Source organism: Amia ocellicauda, chromosome 17 (genome assembly GCF_036373705.1).
Source record: "Amia ocellicauda isolate fAmiCal2 chromosome 17, fAmiCal2.hap1, whole genome shotgun sequence".
Lineage (NCBI taxonomy): Eukaryota > Metazoa > Chordata > Actinopteri > Amiiformes > Amiidae > Amia > Amia ocellicauda.
In genome coordinates this window covers 13,105,642-13,127,998 of record NC_089866.1, presented here as the reverse complement: position 1 = coordinate 13,127,998, position 22,357 = coordinate 13,105,642, and the positions used below count along the sequence as shown (strand labels likewise).

Genomic DNA, 22,357 nt, shown 5'->3' with positions numbered 1-22,357 from the left:
ATGTCAGGTTAATGTTGCTGTTTCGTGTGACCAACAGACCTTCGTGACTAAGCACCTAAGTAACACTATATAGGCAGACAGCTAATATCCATGTACTCTAAACCCCATTAAATCACTTCATTATCACCTGGAGGAGGGACCATAGGTACAGGAAACAGTCTTCCTTCATATGTCATCAGTCCATGACTTTCAAAAGTCTGTTGGGCCATCTAGTGGCCCAATTGGAGCATTGTTCGAATACTTCAGTTTTACACAACTGTATTTGCCCGGCTTTAAACATTTAACTCTTGACAAGAACAGGTTAAAACAATAATAAAGTCTAAGGTAAGCAAAGTGAAAATTATGACAAAGGAAAGATAATGCATGGTAAAACTATGTGTAAACTGGACAACTGAAATGCAAATTGACTGCAATAATCTTTCATAAAGGACCATAAAGAAAACGTGCCAATTAGAATGGCATTTGTGTATTTCAGTACACTTCTACAGGAATCATTCAGTCATAACCTTTCCTTTATATATATATATATATATATATATATATATATATATATATATTCAATCTTAGGAGACACAATATTAATCACAGTCAGAAGTTTTCCAATCACAGCTGGCGTTCATACCATCTATTGATTGAATAGTACTCAAGCCTACCCAAACACATACAACTTTTCATTACTGGCTATAACTTCATTGAGGCACATCTTTCACAATCCTCCATCAGGCCTAATATTCCTTTGAATGCCCTCATTCACAGGTAAATCCAATTTACTTTTTTATTCTGTTTGCCATTGCTTTAACACGGTTTGACAAATAAATGTAATTTTGCCACCTGGACCTTTAATCTATGTATAGTAGCAGTCATGTTTACTTTACAGACACCTACAGCAACACACATGTGGGTTTTCCAAGATCACCTTTACTTGCATAAGAGGTGCAGTTACTGGGGCCAGTGTCTGCTTTCTAAAACAATAACATTAAATGGTGTTGTCTGGCAAAGACTGGGATATTTTAATGTTTAATTCCATAACTTTCAACTGTTTTGATGGTAGAATTAAACAAGTACATATGTTTAGATACTGGAGAATAAGAAGTAGAAGAAGAAGCAATAGAAGAAGAGTAATAAATACATAAAGAGAGGAACAACGGTCTTCAAAATTCTAAAAGGATTTGCATCCATTTGAACCTAATAATTCATCTGTAAATCTACACTGCTTTGCATTACCTATAAAACTCACATTTTCTAGAACTTAGTCCAAACTAAGCAATTCTGCTGAGATTGCTCATTGTAAAATATTCATAATTATTCTATAATAGTAATGTCTATAAGGTGCTAATATGATAATTATATCGTAGTGAAATAATAATATGTGGAAATTCTTAAGAGAGTATAAACCAGTTAGACTGGGTTGATTGGTGATATCAGTAATTCAAAACGGGAAAAAGTACATTAGCACAATGGTACTGTCTTAGGGCCCCCTTTCACCAAGAAGGAAAGTCAAGAACAATATGATATTCACCCCCAAATGGTGGAATGACCTTCACACTGAGGTCAGGACCTCCCAAGTCCCTGAATGTCTCCTGGTGTCACTCAAGGCACACCGGTTCAGACTGCATCTGTAACACCTCAGCCCTCCCCTTCTGGGCATTTTGGCATGATAACTATAATTCACTGCATTTATTCTTACACTATTAATCACCTTACTGTAACCTCTCCTCTACTATTGGTAATAATAATAATAATAATAATAATAATAATAATAATAATAATAATAATAATAATAATAAATAATAAATAATAAGTGAATTGACTGTTCCAGTTCAACCATTGGTGGAGATTTGCATGATAAAGGTCTCAGTGGTTGCAGGCCATATACAAATACAATCTTAGAAAATCACACTTTAAACATTTGAAAAACGAAATTAGAATTAGAATGGCCAAATATTGTGTATATTGTTGTAACAATACACAAGGTATTTGGTAATACATTGATAGTAGCATATGTTATCAAATGACAAGAAAATGCAGGTGGCAAAGCAGGAAGAATGAGCTCCTATACATGGGGAAATGGATTCCATACCATAGCAAAAAATATTGACCAATCTTCTTAAAAACTCACCCAGAAAAATATGGCAAACATCTAAAAGCTACTTCAGATGGGATAAGAAGAATAAATCAAGAATCACTGAAAAGTCTCCATCTAAAACTGATTGAGAACATTTGGTACAAGACAAAGAAGAAGGTTAATGAGAATTCCTAAGAATTTAAATGAATTGGAACAATTTTGTGAAGAATGGTGACAAATCCCTAAATGTGCCAGAAGCTGGTTGACGAATATCATAATTAATCATTAATGAGTTTCAGAGATCTGAAATAAACATAAAATATTTTTTCTGTAATTGGTTTCCAAGCATATGCAAATATTTGACTGTTGTTTATAAGTGAAAAACTGTATCTAGGCATCTATTTTGCTGCTAGATGCTGCAACACAACAAGCCAAGGCCTATATTGTATAATAAAAAACTATTTGAAACAAACTAGGCAGAACCCACACACCACTCCACAATATACTTTCTCGCAAAGTCCACTGCAAACATCTTAAGCATTAGAATAAATTAATGATGAAGGATCACTATACATAAATTATTCATAAAAACAAGAGACGTGGATATGCACATGCATTTACATATACAATCATGCCTAAATTTACATTAACATTCTCAGACACATGAATACATATAAATATAAGATATCTCTATATTAACACAGATAGCTAGAAAATGGTGGAAAAGGAAAGATATAAAAATGGATCAAACGAACAAAGAAAACATAACCAATAAGTAACTTTATAACTATAATTATGCAAGTTATGCAAACAAGAAAATTGTAATATATGTCATTAAACTGACTATATTTAACCTTGTTGTGAGGCCTACATATATTAATAGTATGTGTGTTGTGATTGAACCACAGCACTCCCAGTGCAGTACTAAGAGTGACAGATTTAAAGGTGTTTTGCTGGAACAGTTTCCAGGTTTCCAGGGCTTGAGTTTGTACACCTTCATTCGTGCCATTCACACCAATAATCTTTTTAAGGCCAGATTTTCACCCATACATCCAATTCACCACTGGCAGCAAAGGTTTAAGTTTAACATAAAAGGTCCTCAGCACCACACACGTATCCCCTTGCTTCATAAATCAACCATCCTTTGGGGAAATTCGGTAAAGCCCCAGTTCTTTCCAGACCTTACCTGGCAGTGATCTTTATTATTGTCCTTATTATTCCACAAAGCCTCATAGAGCAGTTATTAGCAGTTTGTCACAGAAAACGCTGAATCTTAGAAGCAAGAGCAATAGCAACGGTTGCAAGAGGCCAATCGGTCCAAAAGACAACAATCATTGCATCTTAGTGCAAATCTCCATTTCCCCAGAGCAGTGTATTGTGTCAGAGTTCTTAACAACTGCTGCCCTGCTATAACAGCCTGCCTGGTCCCTCGGCTCTCAACAGGCTACTAAACTGCCTTTGACTTCAAACTGGTGTATTCTCAGAGAGAGCTGAGCGAAATGTAAACAGCAACGCTCAAAACATTTTTGGCGTCCAAATCCAGTTTAATTTATTTTCTTGTTATCTCAAACCCCTCCCCCCCAACCAGAACATTATGTCTTTCTACTCTTTAAAGATAATACCCGTTCTCATTGTAAAAGCAGACTGACATCACAAAACGTCAATATCCCATCATCAGCAAGGGGGAGGGGGCGAGCAGGTGACACATAAAGCACCATTCACTGTCCTAAAACCATCAATGTTGACTCAAAGCAGGATCAGGTTGCTAGGTAAACATCCAGAAAAGACTTAATTAATTGATATATTACTTTTTTCCCTTGCTAACCCCTCCAAATTATCTCTCTGGTTCACAGTGGCCTGGTTATTGTTTTCCATTGAGGCCTATCCTATTCTACCGATTTGTTTGAAGTTAACGGCACACAGCAGAGAGAAAATAAAGACATTACAAAATAAAGCTTTGATCCTTTTCTTTTTTAATGCTTTTTCTGTACCATGTCACAACTGGACACAATTACCTTCAGGAATTGTGTGAACCCTACATCACTGAGGACATAAATGTTGATGACAATACCTATGTCATTAAGAATAAGACTACATATTCAGGTGAATTACATGCAACTTTAGTTTTGATTTAATTAGCATGTCTGCATTCCACAAAATAAGAAAGTAGCCTATATTATTTGGGGGCAAAGCAATAAATTAATGCATGGAACGATTCCACACATGATGTTTGGCCAGAAGGAGAGCACTTCTGCATATCTTTCACCAGCTGGGGATGGAAAAAAGGGCCTTTTCAACTCTTGTAGACACACGTACGAGTACAAAAGTGTAACGATTCTCGATTGAGAGATTCACAGAAATGCATACACCTACAGTTAACCATGATTTGTCACTTGGTGTGTCCTCAAATTAACACTTAATACAGTTTTTGTAGAAGATACCATGGTAACTATGCATGTTCTGCACGTGATAGTAACATGATTGCATTTCTGTGCCCATTAGAAGCACAAGCCGCTTAGTAAATGTGATCAAAAGCTGTTTTTTTGTGCAGTTTTATTTAGAGAACATGAAGTGTGTTGGAAGGGGTGCCTCAAGCAAAAAGTATGGAGGCTGATGGCCACCTGACAAGGTATCAGTCATCTGCTGACTTTTCCATATTTTAAACTGCCTAATAAAGCAAATAAAAATTACTCTTTAATTAAATTTTAAATGTAAACAAATGAGAACTACATGCTGACCCAGTCTTACAGCACTGTTTCACTTCAGTGTACATGCCCTTTGTTTCAATGACCTTTCCCGAGGACTGAGGCAGTAACAGAAAAGCTCAAAGAGCTGAAGTAAATGGGATTCTAAAACTATATCTCTGTCTGTCTGTACGAAAAATGATATCATTTTCATATAATGATATTATCATTTGTGTGTCACATGAGCATTACAGAGATCTCCGTTATATATTGATTGGGGTCTCCACAAATATGTAGATTTATATATAAATCATATACTCCTCTCCACGGGAGGGCATCTAGCTTTGGAGCGACACCTTCATCCTCATGCGGTGGAGCTTACTCGGTTCTGCAGTGCACACGTAGATCTCTTCACCTTGCAACACTATTAGGCTGCTGGGATTTGATGGGCAAGCCCACCCGTGACTAGAGGTCATGACCCATGGTGGTTCTCTTACAATTTGTGCTCCACCCCTATCATTACTGGTCTCCCCTCATGGCACCTTGATGTAGCATTTAAGGCACTTTGAGGCTCCAAAGCCCCCTTTGAACTACTTCACTTTTGGTGTTGAAGTATGTTTCTCTAAAGACACTATTTCTATTGTATATTGTGTCAGATAACCACATGGAGTAGTTGCAAACACTTTCTGTGCATCCAATATGTACAAGCTTTGCAGGCAATGGCCCTGGGGATTCCTTGCATCCAAACCCTGGCTTTCTACCGAATGCTCTTCCCCCTTCCACATAAAATGGAAATGGACATCCTCCTCTCTTCTCTTCAGAGAAGAATCACTTGCTTTGCCCTGTTAGGGTTTTCTGAAGCTATATTGAAAGCACAGCTGTTCATCTCTCAGAGACTGGTCTTTAGGAAAGGCCTTGTTAAAACAAGAAATGTTCTCCTGCAACCATGTCTGCCATTAGTCCTCCGTCTTGACAGCTTGAATACACATTATTCCAGACTGTCTTTTGTGTACTATTTATATCACAGTATAAAATTGGGAAAATGCCATACATCTTACATATACATATACACTACTATTTATATGGCAGAGACAGGTGTATTTAACCTGAAATCATGTGACACACCGTAATTGTGAACTCCAGGTGAACTCCATTCAATTCATTATATGACTTCTGAAGACAATTGGTTTCACCACAGCTCAATCAGGTGTGTCATAGCAAAGGGAGTGATTACTTATGCATTCCTTTATTTTCTGTTTTGTATTTGTTATTAATTTAGAACAATTTGAAGATTATATTTTTCACCTTGACATTTTCTGTGTCAAACACTCCTGATTAAATCCATTCTGATTTAATGTTGTAACACAATGAAATGTGGAAAAGGGGGGTGAATAATGCTTTGAGCAGCGCCTCATAGACTCTTCAATGATCTTGAAGAGATCTTTACAAAGTGGATTGAAAACATTTAAAATGTGAAAAACTGTGCAGATGTCGACAATAAAGGGAAAACCTACAGAAACCTTAATTGATCAAAGGTAACTACACATGGGAAAACAAAATGCCACACTTTTACAAAACTCACGACTGGCTTTTTAAAGTACACAGGTAAACTAAGGGGATATCCTGAGGAAATTCAGGGACAATAAGGTTTTGCTCATATATTTAAAATATGATTGGTGAGTGTTATTATAAAAAAAGAAAATAGCAGACGCCTTTTTATCCAAGGCAACTTATGTGATTTATGAATAATTATCATACAATTTGTTTGGGGTTACAAGGTTAACAAAATCACAATAAAATTTACCTCTACATCATAGTGAATAAGGTTAAGATATAAGAGGAGTAATCTAAACAGAAGTATTTTAACTGCAGGTGGCACCAAATCCCATTCCAACTCTCAACCTCTGAAAAAGAGACAGGGTTATTTATACTGTTTTTAATGTGTTATTTCAAGTTGTACCTGACTCCGATATGAAAAAATATGCGTACATTTTAAAATAAATAAAACCTATATATTATATATAAAACGTATATACATTAAATATATACATACATCTATGATTTAAGTTACAAACTAATAATAACTACAAGCAATACATTTCCCCTTCTTATTCTAAAATTTAAGAAAGGAATAATGGTCAATATAGTCTGAGCTGCATTTCATTTCCTGAATGGTTCTATGCTTCTGTTTTGAATATATCAAGAAAGTTAGGGAACAACCACACATGATCCAAGGACTCAGTCACCCATTCGAAATTTAACAACGATTAAAAATCCCACGCTGCACTATCCATTTACAAAGTTATGAACGCTCTTCTTGCTTTCATAATTCCTGGTTGGGTTTAGTGCAGGCCAAACTCCTCTCCGAAATGCACAATGCCATATGGACGAAGCATCAAGTGTCTTTCCAATATTTATAGTAGAGCGCGGTGTGCCTGCCAGCACCTCCTTACCTTTGTTCCGGTGTCACTCACTTAAATTCCAACATCGAATACTATTTCCCAGAGGGTTTTCAAAACTGACTTCTTCCATACTCCCCAATCAGCGTAGGCTTTATCCCCACTGCACTCTATGAAAACTTGGGTCCGACAGATTAAAAATACAAAATGAGAAATAAGACTCATGCACAACTGCCAACGCTCCTGAATCCACACTTGTCGGCTGTTGTAACGCCCTGATGCCTCCAAATGCATATTTAATGACAGCTATTATTCTTGTTTTCACTTCTGAATGGACGCTGTAGATCTAAGCTTTCAAAGAAGCATGGACTGTTTGCAATTATTAGTACTGGTGGCAGAAGAACGGACCCAAGCCTGTTCAGGAAACGCGAAGGAGGAGGGATTAGGTAAGGAACCTTACAGCCGTGTGTCCGACGGAGGCTGCTTTGTAACGGCAAAAACAGCATCGAAACCATTGCTTGAGAACACAACGAAAAAACTGGCGTTGATAACAATAGGAGGATTAAACTCAAAATGAAGGCCACAATATACAGTAGCCATATTTGATATGCATGTGCCTCAAATTGTTTTGTGGAACAATAAGACACTTCATTAGCAAGTAAGGCATCTATCTGGCCCCCCTCTATGTTGATTTAATAGATTGATCTTTTCACAAAGCCAGTGGTAGGTATAATCAACCTTTGCTTGACAAAAGCCTCAGAATCAATCCTTTAACAAACTGATCAAACTGAATAATGCTTAAGGTAAAGAAAAATAAATGTAGATCTCTTTTAAATAATACTGTAAGGATAGGGTGTGGCAAAGAGACAATGCTTAACTGCCAAGTATGTTATGTAAATCATACAACCATATTTTGGCAAACATATACACAAATTGATATACCTTCCTAACTGAGAAATTTAGGATTGTGGTAAAGGACTTAAGGAGACAGCTTTGAAGTTCTGTGTTTTACGATACTGGCCTGTGCTCGCCAAAGTACGACAGATAACACGTCCATGCTGGAGACACATGGGCTGCCATGCCCGTCTCCACAGAGACCAGCGCCACGCTACAACTGAAGATTTATTTTGTGAAACACAGACATTCAAGGCACTTTATGTATCCCATAGACCAGGGCAACACACCCAAATACAAACTACATGCTGCTAACAGAAGTGTTACCCCGCTTCTTCTTCAGGTTGATAACAAATAATAAAAGGTTAAGGTTAACTTAATGACACTTAAGTAATTCTACCTCAGAACCAAAACATGAATAAACCATGTTTAGTCTTAAAAGAAAGAGCATTAGCTAAAACAACCATTGGACCATTTATATTTCACATATAATGCAACATTAACATTTGGCAAGAGAATTATTCACACATTCTAATTGATGCTCCACTGACATGGGCATCTGACCAGCCCCCCAAGAAGACTCAAATTTAACATTACTGAAAAAGAACACCTGGCTTGTCAACTGTAAAGTCATGCTTTGTGGAACATAATTTATAGAACTAAAACTTGACAATATAGAGTTAGAAACTCTAGGTAACATTTGGTGATGTATTATTCATCGAAACATTTCAGTTGCTTATACCACGTTTTAGAAGATTTTATGCTCAGTAGGATTGAAAAAGTAGATGGTTATGTGACAAAACACAGAATACGGATTTCTGAACTTCACAATGTAGGTATCATATCATAATTGGCAATACCTCCTATTCCCAATGAATAACTTACAGGATATTATGGAAAATAAAATTTAATAAAAGCACACTTTCTAAAATCAGAATTAAGTTTAACATTAATTCTATAACATGTGTTTATTGCATTTTATTTTGGCTACTTATATTTTTAAATAATACATTATACTTCAGGTTAAAGAGATTTTTAACCTGCTCAAAAACAACTACATTGCAAAATTATTTTATTTTCATATTTATTAAATTAAATTGGATACATTAGAGGTTTTACCTTGTTTGAAAACCTGTGAGCTTGTTCGGCTGCAAGAGATATCTGCTCCTTTTCCAAATCTTACTGTGCGTTTTATATTCCAACAATAAAATACCTGGATTGTGAATCACTTTCATTACTGACTACAGATTACATTGGAACCTGACAGTTAAGCTTGTGAATAAGCTTTGAACTCTGCACTTCGTTAAAGAGATTTGTTATAATCTCTGACAGTTGTACACCGGCAATGGGGGGCAATTGCCTCAAACTCATTAACTGGAATCAGACCTATTTCAACATTGGTAACGTAACTCAGAACGTCAAAAATAACACGTTATATTGCAGCCGTTGACGATTATTGTTCTTTTATATATGGACTTAATTGCACCTTGGCTTACATTTTAACTAAGTTTTTATGTTGTGCTCTGTTAAAGTACTGTACATATATACAATAGAACACTTATTACATAACGTGACATTTGTGAGAAGTGATGCATTGTGTCAAATATATACATACACACATAGATATACACACTATAGGCCTATATCAGCAGCAGCAGCCTTTACCTATAATTTTCTGGTTGAAGACTTCAAGATGCCCACTTCTTTCCATGTACAGCATCTGTTTTCCAGGTCTCGCCAGCAAATTCTTATTTAATCTTCGCATCTTTTCTGTGGTTGCCTTCTAGGCCTTTTTAAACTTGCAATCTGTTCTAGTTTCTTTATTCTATCTTTGGTTGTTGTTGTTTCTGGCAATATGTCCGGCCCATTACACCCACGCCCCATTTGACCGTAATTAAATATGAATACAGAATTATTAATCATTATTATGGTGCCCTTTGATTTTCTCACATTTTCCCATTGATGTCCTATTTTATACTTTCTCAAATCACAGGCTGGTACATGACATTTACCTGTCAATGTTTCATGAAGTCATATGTGAGATGTCCCAAGAAGTCATAAAGGAAGCAAAATAAAGTAACCCATTGAGACATTAGTTTCACATCTTCAAAAATTAGTACCATCTTGAAACACACCTTATATAAACTGATTTTACTCACTCAAAATCAAAGATGTCAAGCAGAGAGGTTGCAGTACTTAATAGTAAGTCCAGAATAGCGTAAACTAAATAAATTAGAAGGCAAATCTACATTGTTAAATGTTGTATTTGTTTTTGTCTTTTACCTTAATTGCATTTGATGAGCAAGCATGGATACACTAAGTTAAACTGGCTACTTCAAGCATTGACAGAATTTCTCAATTTGGATCACATAAATGGATGTGTTGTTTATTTAGTACATACAATAAAAATCTGCTAGCTTTCTTTTTTTCTATAGAGAGTGTGTTGTAAATAGGCTTAAAAAAAGCAACACATTTCCCAAGTATGGATCACGAGTATGGTCACTTTTGAAGAAGTCTTTAAGACTTGTGTCTGGTTTGCATGGTGATCAGTGAAAACAGATGCTATTTATTTCTTCACAATCTGGATGACATCTTCGTGCTCCATGATGTGCGTCAGCCCAACCCTTTGAGGACTGTACTTTGTGCTTGTTCCCTAAAGACAAAAAGTACACATGATCAGGAAAAAGGCCTCCCAATCTCTAGTTTAAATGGACAGAAATCATGGAAATGTACGTTTACATACCCACACCAGAGCGTACTTGAACTGGCTTGCTAGCGTCCTATGAATTCGATGGCACTAAAAGAGAATGATAAGACATTATTTTGTATGGTTAATGAAGAATTAAGAGTGGAATTGCCAATTGTCTCAAATCACTGGTGGCACCATGACTTTGACAGGAGCATGATGTCAACAGGGGTCTAAATGTGCTCTGGCTGGCCTTCAGCTTCTTTAGAACTCTTGCATTCATAGAGCTAATGGAAAAACTACAGTGTTTAGAGAGGAGTAGACCTTACAGGCGTTCAACAAGCCACAAAGAGGTTGTTGCACTACTTCAAGGTCACCAAACCCTTGCAGCACTTTAACAATTTTCCAGCCAACCCATAAACAAATGTCACAGTCGTGATGACATGGCCCAGGTTGGAACCAACAATATATACAAACTAGAAGACCCGACTGTGCTCTAAACCTTCATCACATTAAGCACACTGATATTTCTGCTAGAGGTTACTGTCCGACAATCCTTTAACTGGACAAAATGATTCTGCAAGAACTAAAATTAACATTCCAAACCCCAGAAACACCCCTTTGTTTTGGTTTGCTACACATTTGTACAGCAAAGGATATAAAGTGCTTACCACATGTTCTACAGAAGCTCCTCTCCTCATGATGATTGCGTCAGTGAAATCTGGCCTCTCTAGAAGAAAGATACAGTGGTTTGTCTTTTGATCAATGAACTAAAAGCATTACACTGCACTGCACCCCTTCAAAATGGGATCTGCATTGAGTTAATACTAAAAAAAAAATGTATAATGTTAACCTTGTATTATGAACATATTTTTCGATGCCCGAGGAAATAAATGCAAGTGTAAATTATTTAAGCTTTAATTTTCAAATTCTAATAACATAAAAGGAAAAAAAGGAAATGTGATGTTAGATTATTGTGTCAGGAATTCGGCAACCTGGAATGATTTCTACAAATGTGGAATACAGCATAACTGAAAAAGGCTTCCACAGGAAAAAGAGATCACCTACAGCCATTCATCAATTTAGTCTTTCTTCCCCTAAACCACAGGAATGTAAAATTTGTGTATTGAGCAAGATAAAAGTTTTTCAAATCCTGCCCTGTGAAGCATCCTTCCACCAGCCCAAACAACAGGGGTGTGTTCGTCAGGCATCATGACATTTTCTGCTGAACACCTTGTCAGTCGAGAGTGACATGGAATTAGCTAATACTCTGCAATGCTTAAACCTTTGATAGGCCACAGAATAAAGCTTGTGTGTTTACAAGCAGGACTTCTGGGTCTAAAACATTTGGGGAGAAGATAGCGTTCTCAATGTCGCTTGAAGAATGGACAGGATTCTCACTTGGGTATGAATTAACAGTTGCTAACGCCAAGATGCTGTCTGGCTCTTGATGCAGGTGCAACACTGTGAAAGAGCTGAAATCACCTGATGGCAGTGTTTTGTCTTGCCATTAAACGGCACAGATCCACTAAATGACTATTGCAGTACGCACAAACTATTTTCCCAGTAACCGCTGGGAAATGTGTTATATTTCTGTCATTTAAGAAAATACGATGTATTGTTTACAACGCAAAAGAAAAGACATGTACATGTTCTTAGCTGGTTTTATGAAGAAATATAAGCCATCGCATACAGGGTGCACTCTGTGTGAGATGGGGCATATTTTAATCTAGGATAATGACAATGGGGTGCGTGAAAGTATACAAGTCTTTCAGAGTGTTGATCCTATTACTGTTTGCAACTCCCGCAGTAAAAGGTAATGTTTAAAGGAGAGCATGGGTGCACACATTATGGTAATTAACATCGGAGGCCAGGAAAGAGAAGTGATGTGTATTGAAAGGGGGAGTCAGTAATAATGTATCCATAAAAAGTAAATGTGAAATGTATATATACCATTTTACTCCTTGCCATTCATTTGTTTGGAATAGACTGATATGTACCTGTACAACATCCTGTTATCTGTAACAGTGTTCATGAGGGGTTTTACTGTGCAGAACATATTGTATACCTGGTAGATAATGGTATGATCTAGTGGAGGGGCATCCCCATTATATAATAGGGCTCAGTTTACCAGGAGCAGGAGAGTGTTACAATTCAGAGAGAGTGGATAGGCTCTGGGAGGGTCTGCTTAAAACCCTAATTCTAAGCTGACTAAAAAAAAAATGTTTGTTTGCTTGTTTAGTTTGTTTCCACTCTCTATATATTGAGTGTGTGTATATTTTGTTATTCAAGTTATTATTTTAGTTTTGTTTTATTTTGCCATTTTTCTTGTTTTATTCCTGTGTACCAGCATAGTCTGAGTGTTGCTGGCATAAAACATCTTACATTTCCTGACATTTGTGCTCCAGTTGCCCCTCCAGTAATAAGGCACAATGCTCCACGCTTACAAGCACATTGTATATTTTGTGTACAAACTTCCAGAGATGCTTCCCAGATCAACTTGTGTGAAGGCAAATCCTGTGCTTAATGAATGGAGCCCATGGAGGGCAGGGCAGGACACAGGACACAGGACACAGTTGAAAGACTAGCATTTGTTGGCATTAACTGCATTAATGACATCATGTAATACAGAAATAAACATGCTAATTAAAGCATCACAACATGTTGACATTTAAGGGTAAGTTTAGATACCTCCTCTCTTCTTTGTGTAGATGCAGATAAGTGCCAGGTACTCCCACAACGTCTCCAGAAGGTAATCTAGATTTAGTTTCATTCCACAGCTGAAAGGAAACACATTTGGTTTAAAATAAAATCACTAGTTTCGATCTTGTATTTGTAGAAAACGGCAGGAGTGACTTAGGACTTGTGCTGCACAAAAAAAAAAAAAAAAAAAAAAACCTGACATTTGGACACACATCGAGGTGATTGACATTTAAAAGCTACAAATAGTGTGTATTGATTAATCAAAGGGAAACTGGTTCACCTGCCGAGAGTGGAGGAGAATTCTTCACACGGTCACATTTTACCTGGCTCTCTTTATCGCCCGGTGAATACATTTCTCAGATTTCTTCCCACAGTGCTGATGAATCAATACAAACTCTCATGGATGTTCTTCCATGTTTTGTGTCAATTACCTCAGCTGGTGTACCCTTCATTAAAATAAAAACTTAACAGCTGAATATAGTAGTGAATAATTGAATAGTTATATGCAGCATATGTGCACATTTTTACCTGATGACCACACTATTTGGTCTTCTGGCCAAACGGTCTACCTCTTCCATGGAGATTTGATCGACTTTATTGTACACCTGCAGAAACAAACAGACTGGCTTTCAATCTCACACCAAAGCTGAAGTAAGAAAGATAATCAATCATTTTCAGTTGCCCTGCCACCCTCCCCCATTTCAGTAAAAACAACAAACACTGAGATAACTAAAACACATTCACTCTTCAGATTTATAGAAATGGAAGATGGTTTCATATAAAACTGCATAGAAGGTACTTACATATAAGCAAGGCATGTAAACTCTGTTCCCAACGATCACATCGATGAACTCATCAGGACTGCTGTCTTCCCTGAACAAAACCTCCGCATTGAAGATTTCTGAAAAGCCCATTAAAGAAAGATGTGCAATGCATTGGACATTCACCATATGGATACCACCACAGTTTGGAAACCCAACTTGATCCGCACTCTCCCAAGTCATGATCTAATGTCCTGTGCTACCTTCTTATAATTGTAAACTAAAACAGCTCGGTGGCAGGCCTTCACAAAAATACATCAAAAAGGCAGAGACATTATTTTGGAGTAAAGGATACTGTACTCGTGTAGAATGAGCTGTACAAGTTTTTCAGAGCACTGGGTCAGGGGGACTGTGGAGTTGTAGGAGAGTCCTCCACCCTTCTTGGGCTAAAAGAAGTAAAGGATATACAGGGTTATGGAAACACATTTCACACTGATAATACACAACTGAACCTACATAAGACAACTTAAAAATTGAACTGCAAATGGCATTACATCTATTTACTCACATTTTCACATATCATAACAATTCTATGTATCCATTTTTCAACTTGAAACCTGTTTCATAAAAATGTATTCCCCATAAAAACAGAAATGTAAGCTTACTAGGCAAAGCAATTATACCTTGAAATATATGTTAGGTTTTGCCACGTTGAGTCTAATTCCTACAGATTCCAACTCCTTTTCCAACAATTCCCTGTAGAAAACAGAATGTACAGGTTAACTGATGAAACTCAAATATACATATTTTCATCTGTTATTTGTTTCAAGTAACAAGGTCAGTGACTTATTTTACCAATTGGACATTGAACAATGGCTTAAAGGATTGATTTGATACAAGGATCACTACCTGTTACTTAATTTGCAGACTGGAGAGAACCATATAATGACTACAGCTAATCAGACCAACTAAGTAACTGGGAGCTGGGCTGGAAGAAAAGCCAGAAGGAACTGCACCCAACTAAGGCTTCAGTTTGAGAGCCTAACTGTGGTTTTATAGCACTCCTGAGCTCTTGCAATCACTATATGACACAGACCACTACATACTAGCTTATGCAATTAATTCCATTCCAGGGCAAATTAGTTGTTCTTTGCTTGTCATTATAGTAGATTGGAAGATGCGGTACTTTACTAGTCTTGGTATATGGTAGAATACAAAGAAATTATTTAATGCTTTAATAAAGTGATTTTAGCCTATGATTATACACATGAAGCTAACTAGAAATGGCTCTGCTGGCTCATCAAATTAAAAGGACTGTTTTGTATTACTACGGCTCACAGGATAACCGCGATGTCCTCATTGACTTAACTCTGATCGAAAAGCTCAAGTCAGTCGGCGTGAACAAATCAATAATTATGGACAAGATCACTATCGACTAAAAAAGAAAACCCAATCAATTTGAAGAATGTTTTTGGAATTTCATAGACATTTCAAGTTATTATTATATTACCAGAGAAAATATAGGTATCTTTTTGTTTTTATTCATGTAATCATGTTTTCTTCTTGTTTGTCAGTAAGTAGAACATACAAGAAAGTAGATCAGTAGAAGGTAATGCTTTCACACTCCTACATTCATGTATTTTATAATAAGCCAGCTGGTGATGTGTTGATCGGTTAACAATTATTCTACATCTGCTAGATCCTCTTTCTTTGAATGTACTGGATTCACTTCTCTACTGTTACCCTGTCATCAAGTCATTTTAATTCACCTCTATAAAGTTGACAGGACCATGTTTATAGCAAAGATGGATGCAAGCACCAACCTCTGAACATCTCCTTTTGTGGCGTCCAGCATCATTATGACAACATCAGCAGTCCTGGCAACAGCAATGACTTGCCTCCCTCTACCCTTTCCTGTGGAGGGAGACGATCACAGGGGAATCCAATTCACTCAGATAAGCAGAGCAACAAAACATGTGAGCACAAAGCTAGATGATGACACAGTCCTTAAATTGCAGTACCAAATCACAACTCAAATAAGACAAATGCAGAATTGTATAGGGCCTGCTGTTACATGAAGTACATTTTCTTCTATAACCGAGAGAGAGTGTTTTGTGAGGTTACACACCTTGTGCGGCACCTTCAATGATACCAGGCAAATCCAATAGCTGAATGTTGGCTCCTTTATACTGCAAAAAAAGAGAATAATATACACATTTTTCAAAATGTAATACGAAAATGAAAAATGTGATTTCAAGTTATTTATAGTTGAATAATGGAATAGATTAAATCCACATCCAAAGCAAAACGTATTATCTTTGTAGCTTATGTAGTTTTACTGACGTGCATAACAGAAGATGAAAGCTTTTACCTAGCACATGTATGACTGAGTGAAAAGCGATTTTGTCTGAATCAGTGTCCAGTTGCATATACTTTTGAGAAATACGATAAGGGAAGAGAACAGTACCTCAATAACACCAGGGATGCAGGTCAAAGTTGTGAATTCATAAGAGGCAGCTTCACTGGCAGTAGATGTCATTAGACTGAGAAATGTGGACTGAAAACACACAACAACAAAAGAGCCAATAGATCAATACATGTCAAACAAACTCAGACATAACACCGTCCAGTTATTACTGTACAGAAATTCCGTTACATGTTTTGGGTGAAGAAGAAAGTTAGGGTATAGTGGTACGAGTGTGAAGTGCTTACCTTTCCCACAGAGGGGAACCCGATAAGCGCCACTCTGGCATCTCCAGATTTCATGACATCGAAGCCCTCCCCTTTGGCCCCGGCTGATTTGGAGGGCTCCAGCAACTGGGATCTGTACTTCGCAAGCTTGGCTTTCAGCAACCCCAGATGGTACTCCGTTGCTGCAAAATACACGTTTTAATAACGCTAATACAAGCAAAACCTATCCATATTGTTCTTCAACGTCTCAAGTTTAAGTTTCTCTGCTGCGTTTTGTATTAGTTGACATGTGGATGTCATAATTACAATGATGAACTACATGGATACACTAAATCTAAAAACAGTAATCTAACAGGGTTTAGGCTAACCTAGCATTAGCTGGTTTTGCAGATGCATACACGATACAATGTTGTGTTGCTGACCCAAAAAGTAAAGCGAGAACCCACCGAGGCAGACCCGCGATGGACACAGACGGGCCGGCCTGCGAGCAGCTCACCTTTGTTTTTCTGCGTCCGTGCGATCTCCTTCTCGATGTCCGATATCTTCTCCAGGATCCCCATTTTCTCAGCTTCAGTGATTTAAGTTTCGAAATAAACGCCAATAAGAAAAATGTCGATGTCCCAAAAGGCTGCGCTAATGCACTTAAATCGATCTGCTTAATATACTGTGTGTTAAGCACGTGCCGTTTGCACAGATGAAGAAATTACTTGTTTATTTTGCTGACTTCCATTGGAAAAACGCATTAATTTGGAAGAAGAGTGATATACTCTAGATGTTACTGTGCCCCAGTGCCCCATGCATCTGCAGCTGACATCATCCAGCGGAAGCGGGAGCGCTTTCACATCCGCCCGAGTGGGAACCAAATCTCGCAACATATAGTTCCGCTGCCGACGTTGCAGGACTGGTATTGACAGGACATTTGAACAAACCGCTGCTGATTGATTACAGAATATTTTACTGTTAATAAAACTCTACAGTTTAGTTTATTCTAACTTAAAACTTGTCAATTACTTTACATAGTTGAAAAAATATATGAGCACATTTCAAAGAATCAGATACTGTAGCTACATACTGGCTAATTAATTCGGTGTGTGTGTGTATTTTCAAATTGTAATAAATCAAAATCAACGTTTAGAAGCCAATCTTTAAAAATAAATATTTGCTTTGAAGCACCACACATGTAGTTTAATTAATCAAATCAAATCATGGACGTGTTGCGTGCATTAAAACACTTGGCTTGGGTTTTGAAATCTGTCAATGACAGCAACAACGCACACTAACGATCCCAGCAGTCTTTGCGCGTTTAAGATGGCCGCGCCCGGTGACACCAAGCAGTTCAGCCCGGTCGCTGGATCGCCGGCTTTGGCAGGTTTCCCATTCGCCATCCCCGGTGCCACATCTGACAAACAAGACAAAACAGGGGAACAAAAAAAGAAACCATGCAGGGCTTGTATGGATTTCAAGTCGTGGATCAAGGAACAAAGGAAACAGACGGCGGTACAGGTGATACAAACATCATGGCATCCCCAGTAGTGTATAGACAACGAATACACTACAGTTTAGTTTAGTCATAATACATTTATGCACTAAAATAAACTATATTACGTAATTGCAAAATGAATGTCTGAGAATATACTGAATACAAAAATGTACTATAGTATCTTGGGTCCACAGGACTGACATTACTATAAATCTAAAAGCCATGTAGAGAAACAACTTACTATGATTTTTAGGCTATACTTTTTTGTATTCAGTATATTCTCAGAACTAATGCCTGTCAGTCTGCCTCCTTCATGTAGTAATTGCGTAATATAGTTTATTTTAGTGCATTCATTTCAGTCAAGCACTTCTGTGTTTGCTTCCTGTAACCTGGTTGTATCTACAAAACTCTCAGGGATGTACCGTAAAATGTGAGGTATAAAATACTGTTTTCTAACACCAGAATGTCACATGGCCTTTTGTACAGTACAGTTCATATATTTAAAATATTTGACCACATATTTTCAACATATAAAATAAATGTATGGATTACAGACTAAAATGTATTTTAATTATACAAAACGCGTCCAATTTAAGATTCGTACATCTACCATATATTAAAATGTTTGTGTTACCACAAGGCAATTATCCATTAGATTTCTTTCTGTGGTGCTGAAAATAGTTAATCAGGGTCCTAAGCAATGGCAGGTGAAAATGAACCATAACGGACACAGACATTGACACCTGCAAAAAAATTTACTGTGAAGAAAGCGCAGATCTGTTAAACATTACTTTAACTCTGACCCACCCCTCAGGAGAGCCATGTGGAAGAGAGGAAACGGCCTGTGGAGTGTCCCCTGGATAGAGAAGAGCTGGGCAGAAGCACGTGGTCCTTCCTTCACACAATGGCAGCCTATTACCCCGACTCGCCCAGCCGCACCCAGCAGCAGGAGATGAAGCAGTTCATTAACTTGTTCTCAAAATTCTTTCCCTGTGATGAGTGTGCTGAAGACTTGAGATCAAGGTTTGGAAGGATTAATTATGCTTTTTCTGTTACTCCGTATATGACGCAGTGATGACATGATCATTTCGTGACACACAAACATTCATGCATTTAACGTTTAAAGCATTATTAAGTTGCAGTAACTGTGGCACTATTTTCCAATAAACTGAGGAAATCCTGGCTGACCCCAGAGAGCTTGGTCAATTTGAGGCCCAAGGCACACTCTGAGCAGAATCTGAGTGGTTGAGCTGTAAAAGGTATATTGTGTCATGCACAGCTGTTTTGATTATGTTTTCCCCCTCCTTCTTGCAGACTGACAACTCATCAACCAGATACAAGTAACCGGCACAATTTGTCTCAGTGGATGTGTCTCATGCACAACGAAATCAACCTTCGACTGGGCAAGCCGGAGTTCGACTGCACAAAGGTGGACGAGCGCTGGCGAGATGGCTGGAAAGATGGCTCTTGTGATTAGGCCAAATGTCGTTTACAACACGGAACCTCATACCTTCATTGAAGACTGCAGTGTGTGCATACCTGGTTGTTTTTTCTTTAGTATTTAGGTTGTGTTGGAGTGGCTAATCTCTTGGCATCCTCCCTAAACATATAATCCTTTATTTTTCCACATGTAATCTGGAGTAATTGTTTTTAATGAAATGTTGCTTTTGCTGGTTATCCCTTGTGACAGACCTCATCTCTGTATTTTTAGTCAAGGCGTGAGCTCTTCCCCTATAAACAAGTATAATGGTTATCCTTAAAGCATATATCAGTGTGGGGAAACTGTGTTTTGATTCTTATGATATATTCAGGAAACCAACCTTTCCACTTTCAAAACTGGAGCTTTTGAAAAGCATAGTTCAATAGTCCTGTATTAGACAATAGTGGCTTCTAAATCGAGAGGACCAAAACAGGGTCTGGGAAATGCAACGTAGCTCTGCTGTGATATGTCAGAAGCTCTCAAATGGCAGGGAAATGCTCTGCATACTGTTCAGTGCCTTTTTAGTTTATTGACAGTTTGGTTTGGATTTTTGCAGTTACAGTGCCACCTACTGACAAAAAAAAAAGGCAGCACAATCAGGGAATGCCTTTAGGTTTGCTTCAGTTGCAAATCCAATGCAGAATTGCCCCCATAGTCTCCATCCCTGGTCCAAGCCAGCAGGTTTAATAGGTCACCCTTAATTTATTGATTCTTAAAATCTTGCAAAAATGAAGCTCTGATCAGGTGTTTTATTAATTTAGTCATTTAGAGATAATTTGGAGCAAACACTAAAATGCTCTTCAGCTCTCAGGGACCACACTTACCATGAATTGAGTGACTTGATCTAAATTGATCAATAACTCATATATTCCCAGTCTTGATGATGTAGGGGTGACCTAAATAGTTAAAGCCCCTTTCACACTAGCATCCCCCTACCCAGGTTACGATACCATGTCGAGCGCTTTCCCACTTTCATACACAAATTACCATAAGCGGGTTCAATCTTTGGCCACTCTAGGAATTGCATGTGTTATTTCATCTTGTTCTACTGAGTCAGTGCTGTCCAACTGGGGTCAACTCACTTTCTACCTTTCTTTCACTTTCTAGTGGGTCCTAACCCAGGTTGTTGTGCTAGTGTGAAATGGGCTTAACTGGACTGGGTCTGGATGGACAAGGGTTGTAAACAACTGCCCTTTATTAATAAAAACACTAAAGATTAAGTACTTTAAATATAAACTTAATTCTGCCAGTGGTTTAACAAATCATTCCTCAAAATATGTAGTTTGCAGGATGTGATTCACTAATGTGTTATGCTGAGGACTAGATATAGGCCTTCTCTTTATTTTAGTTTACTTGGTCAGTCACCTTTATGAACAGTAATTTGTAACGGCTTGGTACTTATTTATAGTTGAAGACTTTAAAGAGTGAGGTATGCAGGGTTATAATTACAGTACAATTATTGTAATTAATTACACCGTCTCTAATATTTTCAGCTCTCCTTTCTGCCATTCAGTATTCACGTCACAGAAATGGATTACATCATTTGTCACATTGAATCCATCCAGAAAATCTCTCAACAGCCATGAGGGTGAAGGAAAACCATTACACTTCTCAGCTTTTCATTGCCACTCTGGGACTATGAGATTAATTGTGTAAGAAAATATTTCAGTCAAATGTTTTGCCAGCAGCAAGAGAGGTTTCCAAATGATTTGATTTGATTGTTTGGATTTTAAGACACTCATTGACTTCAGATTGTTTTACTGAAATGTTCTGAACTTCAACGTGGATGAGTGTATCAATTACATCTCCACAAGCTGTGAATAATTAAAAAAATAAAATCAGAGCAAGAATATAAACTTTTCTCTTTGCATAATCCCAAAATGTTTTGTATGAATATTGTCTGTCTACTCAGTTTGGTTTTGGAAACAGGTTTTTAAAACTTTCATCTTAGAGACACCATTTTATTATTTTTCCGTATTATATATTTGTTTATTTATTAGCAGATGCTCTTACCTGGGGCAACTTAGTTTTCACAAGAAAACATTTAAAAGCATTATAACATATAATGTATATCATACAGGCCTCTTTTTTTTGTCTCTTTTTCTAACAAGCTGTGTTTCATCAACTTGAGCTAGTGCACCAGATAATTATTGTGTGCTGTATTTTATAACACTTCTATTTTTGTGCTTTGTTTGTAAAATGTACAGGCTGGGTATACGTTTGGAGTAAATGTGACTGTTGATGTATTGTTATTATCTCTGAGTTAATTATTTGTACATGCATATTATGAAAATGTGTGCCATGAAACTTTAAATCAAAATTTCATTCTGGGCTACAGAAATTAACTGTATTGCAGGATGAGTTGTTGGTCTCAGAGATGAGATGTGCCCCCATAGACAAATAATCATCAGAAAATGTAATGCTCTTCACAACCAACAGAGGGAGTTCTTGAACAGCTACTGGGTTTGTTCTATGAGGTGACTGATTAGCAATGTAATTTAGCTGCCTGAGACA

General features: G+C 37.4%; 3 protein-coding genes across 3 annotated transcripts in view; 1 reads left to right on the top strand and 2 right to left on the bottom strand.

Moving 5' to 3' along the window:
- Positions 1–3,555, bottom strand: part of myo15aa (myosin XVAa) — an 83,139-nt gene extending 79,584 nt beyond the window's left edge. Inside the window, exon 1 of the mRNA XM_066689194.1 lies at positions 3,252–3,555. The gene's annotated coding sequence lies outside the window, so the exon portion shown is untranslated. The remainder of the gene's footprint in view (positions 1–3,251) is intronic.
- Positions 3,556–10,407: 6,852 nt separating this feature from the next.
- drg2 (developmentally regulated GTP binding protein 2) lies at positions 10,408–17,721 on the bottom strand. Its single transcript, XM_066689190.1, has 13 exons — positions 17,380–17,721; positions 16,905–17,065; positions 16,660–16,749; positions 16,321–16,381; positions 16,016–16,106; positions 14,876–14,948; positions 14,548–14,638; positions 14,235–14,332; positions 13,960–14,036; positions 13,420–13,508; positions 11,400–11,458; positions 10,786–10,839; positions 10,408–10,695 (listed from the first exon to the last, which is right to left on the bottom strand). Exons 1-13 carry the CDS (start codon positions 17,441–17,443, stop codon positions 10,609–10,611), a joined length of 1,095 nt encoding a protein of 364 aa, XP_066545287.1. The 5' UTR covers positions 17,444–17,721; the 3' UTR covers positions 10,408–10,608.
- Positions 17,722–17,766: 45 nt separating this feature from the next.
- gfer (growth factor, augmenter of liver regeneration (ERV1 homolog, S. cerevisiae)) lies at positions 17,767–22,098 on the top strand. Its single transcript, XM_066689192.1, has 3 exons — positions 17,767–18,386; positions 19,178–19,386; positions 19,678–22,098. Exons 1-3 carry the CDS (start codon positions 18,141–18,143, stop codon positions 19,838–19,840), a joined length of 618 nt encoding a protein of 205 aa, XP_066545289.1. The 5' UTR covers positions 17,767–18,140; the 3' UTR covers positions 19,841–22,098.
- The last annotated feature ends 259 nt before the right edge of the window (positions 22,099–22,357 follow it).

Bases quoted from the DNA above. Each gene is read 5' to 3' on its own strand.
- gfer (XM_066689192.1), top strand. From the start codon at position 18,141: ATGACAGCAACAACGCACACTAACGATCCCAGCAGTCTTTGCGCGTTT. The intron at 18,387-19,177 runs GTGATACAAACA...CCCACCCCTCAG, and splicing joins GGAAACAGACGGCGGTACAG to GAGAGCCATGTGGAAGAGAG. The intron at 19,387-19,677 runs GTTTGGAAGGAT...TCCTTCTTGCAG, and splicing joins GCTGAAGACTTGAGATCAAG to ACTGACAACTCATCAACCAG.
- drg2 (XM_066689190.1), bottom strand. From the start codon at position 17,443: ATGGGGATCCTGGAGAAGATATCGGACATCGAGAAGGAGATCGCACGG. The intron at 17,066-17,379 runs GTGAGCTGCTCG...TGTATTTTGCAG, and splicing joins ACGGACGCAGAAAAACAAAG to CAACGGAGTACCATCTGGGG. The intron at 10,840-11,399 runs GTAAGCACTTTA...ATTCTCTTTTAG, and splicing joins GAGCTTCTGTAGAACATGTG to TGCCATCGAATTCATAGGAC.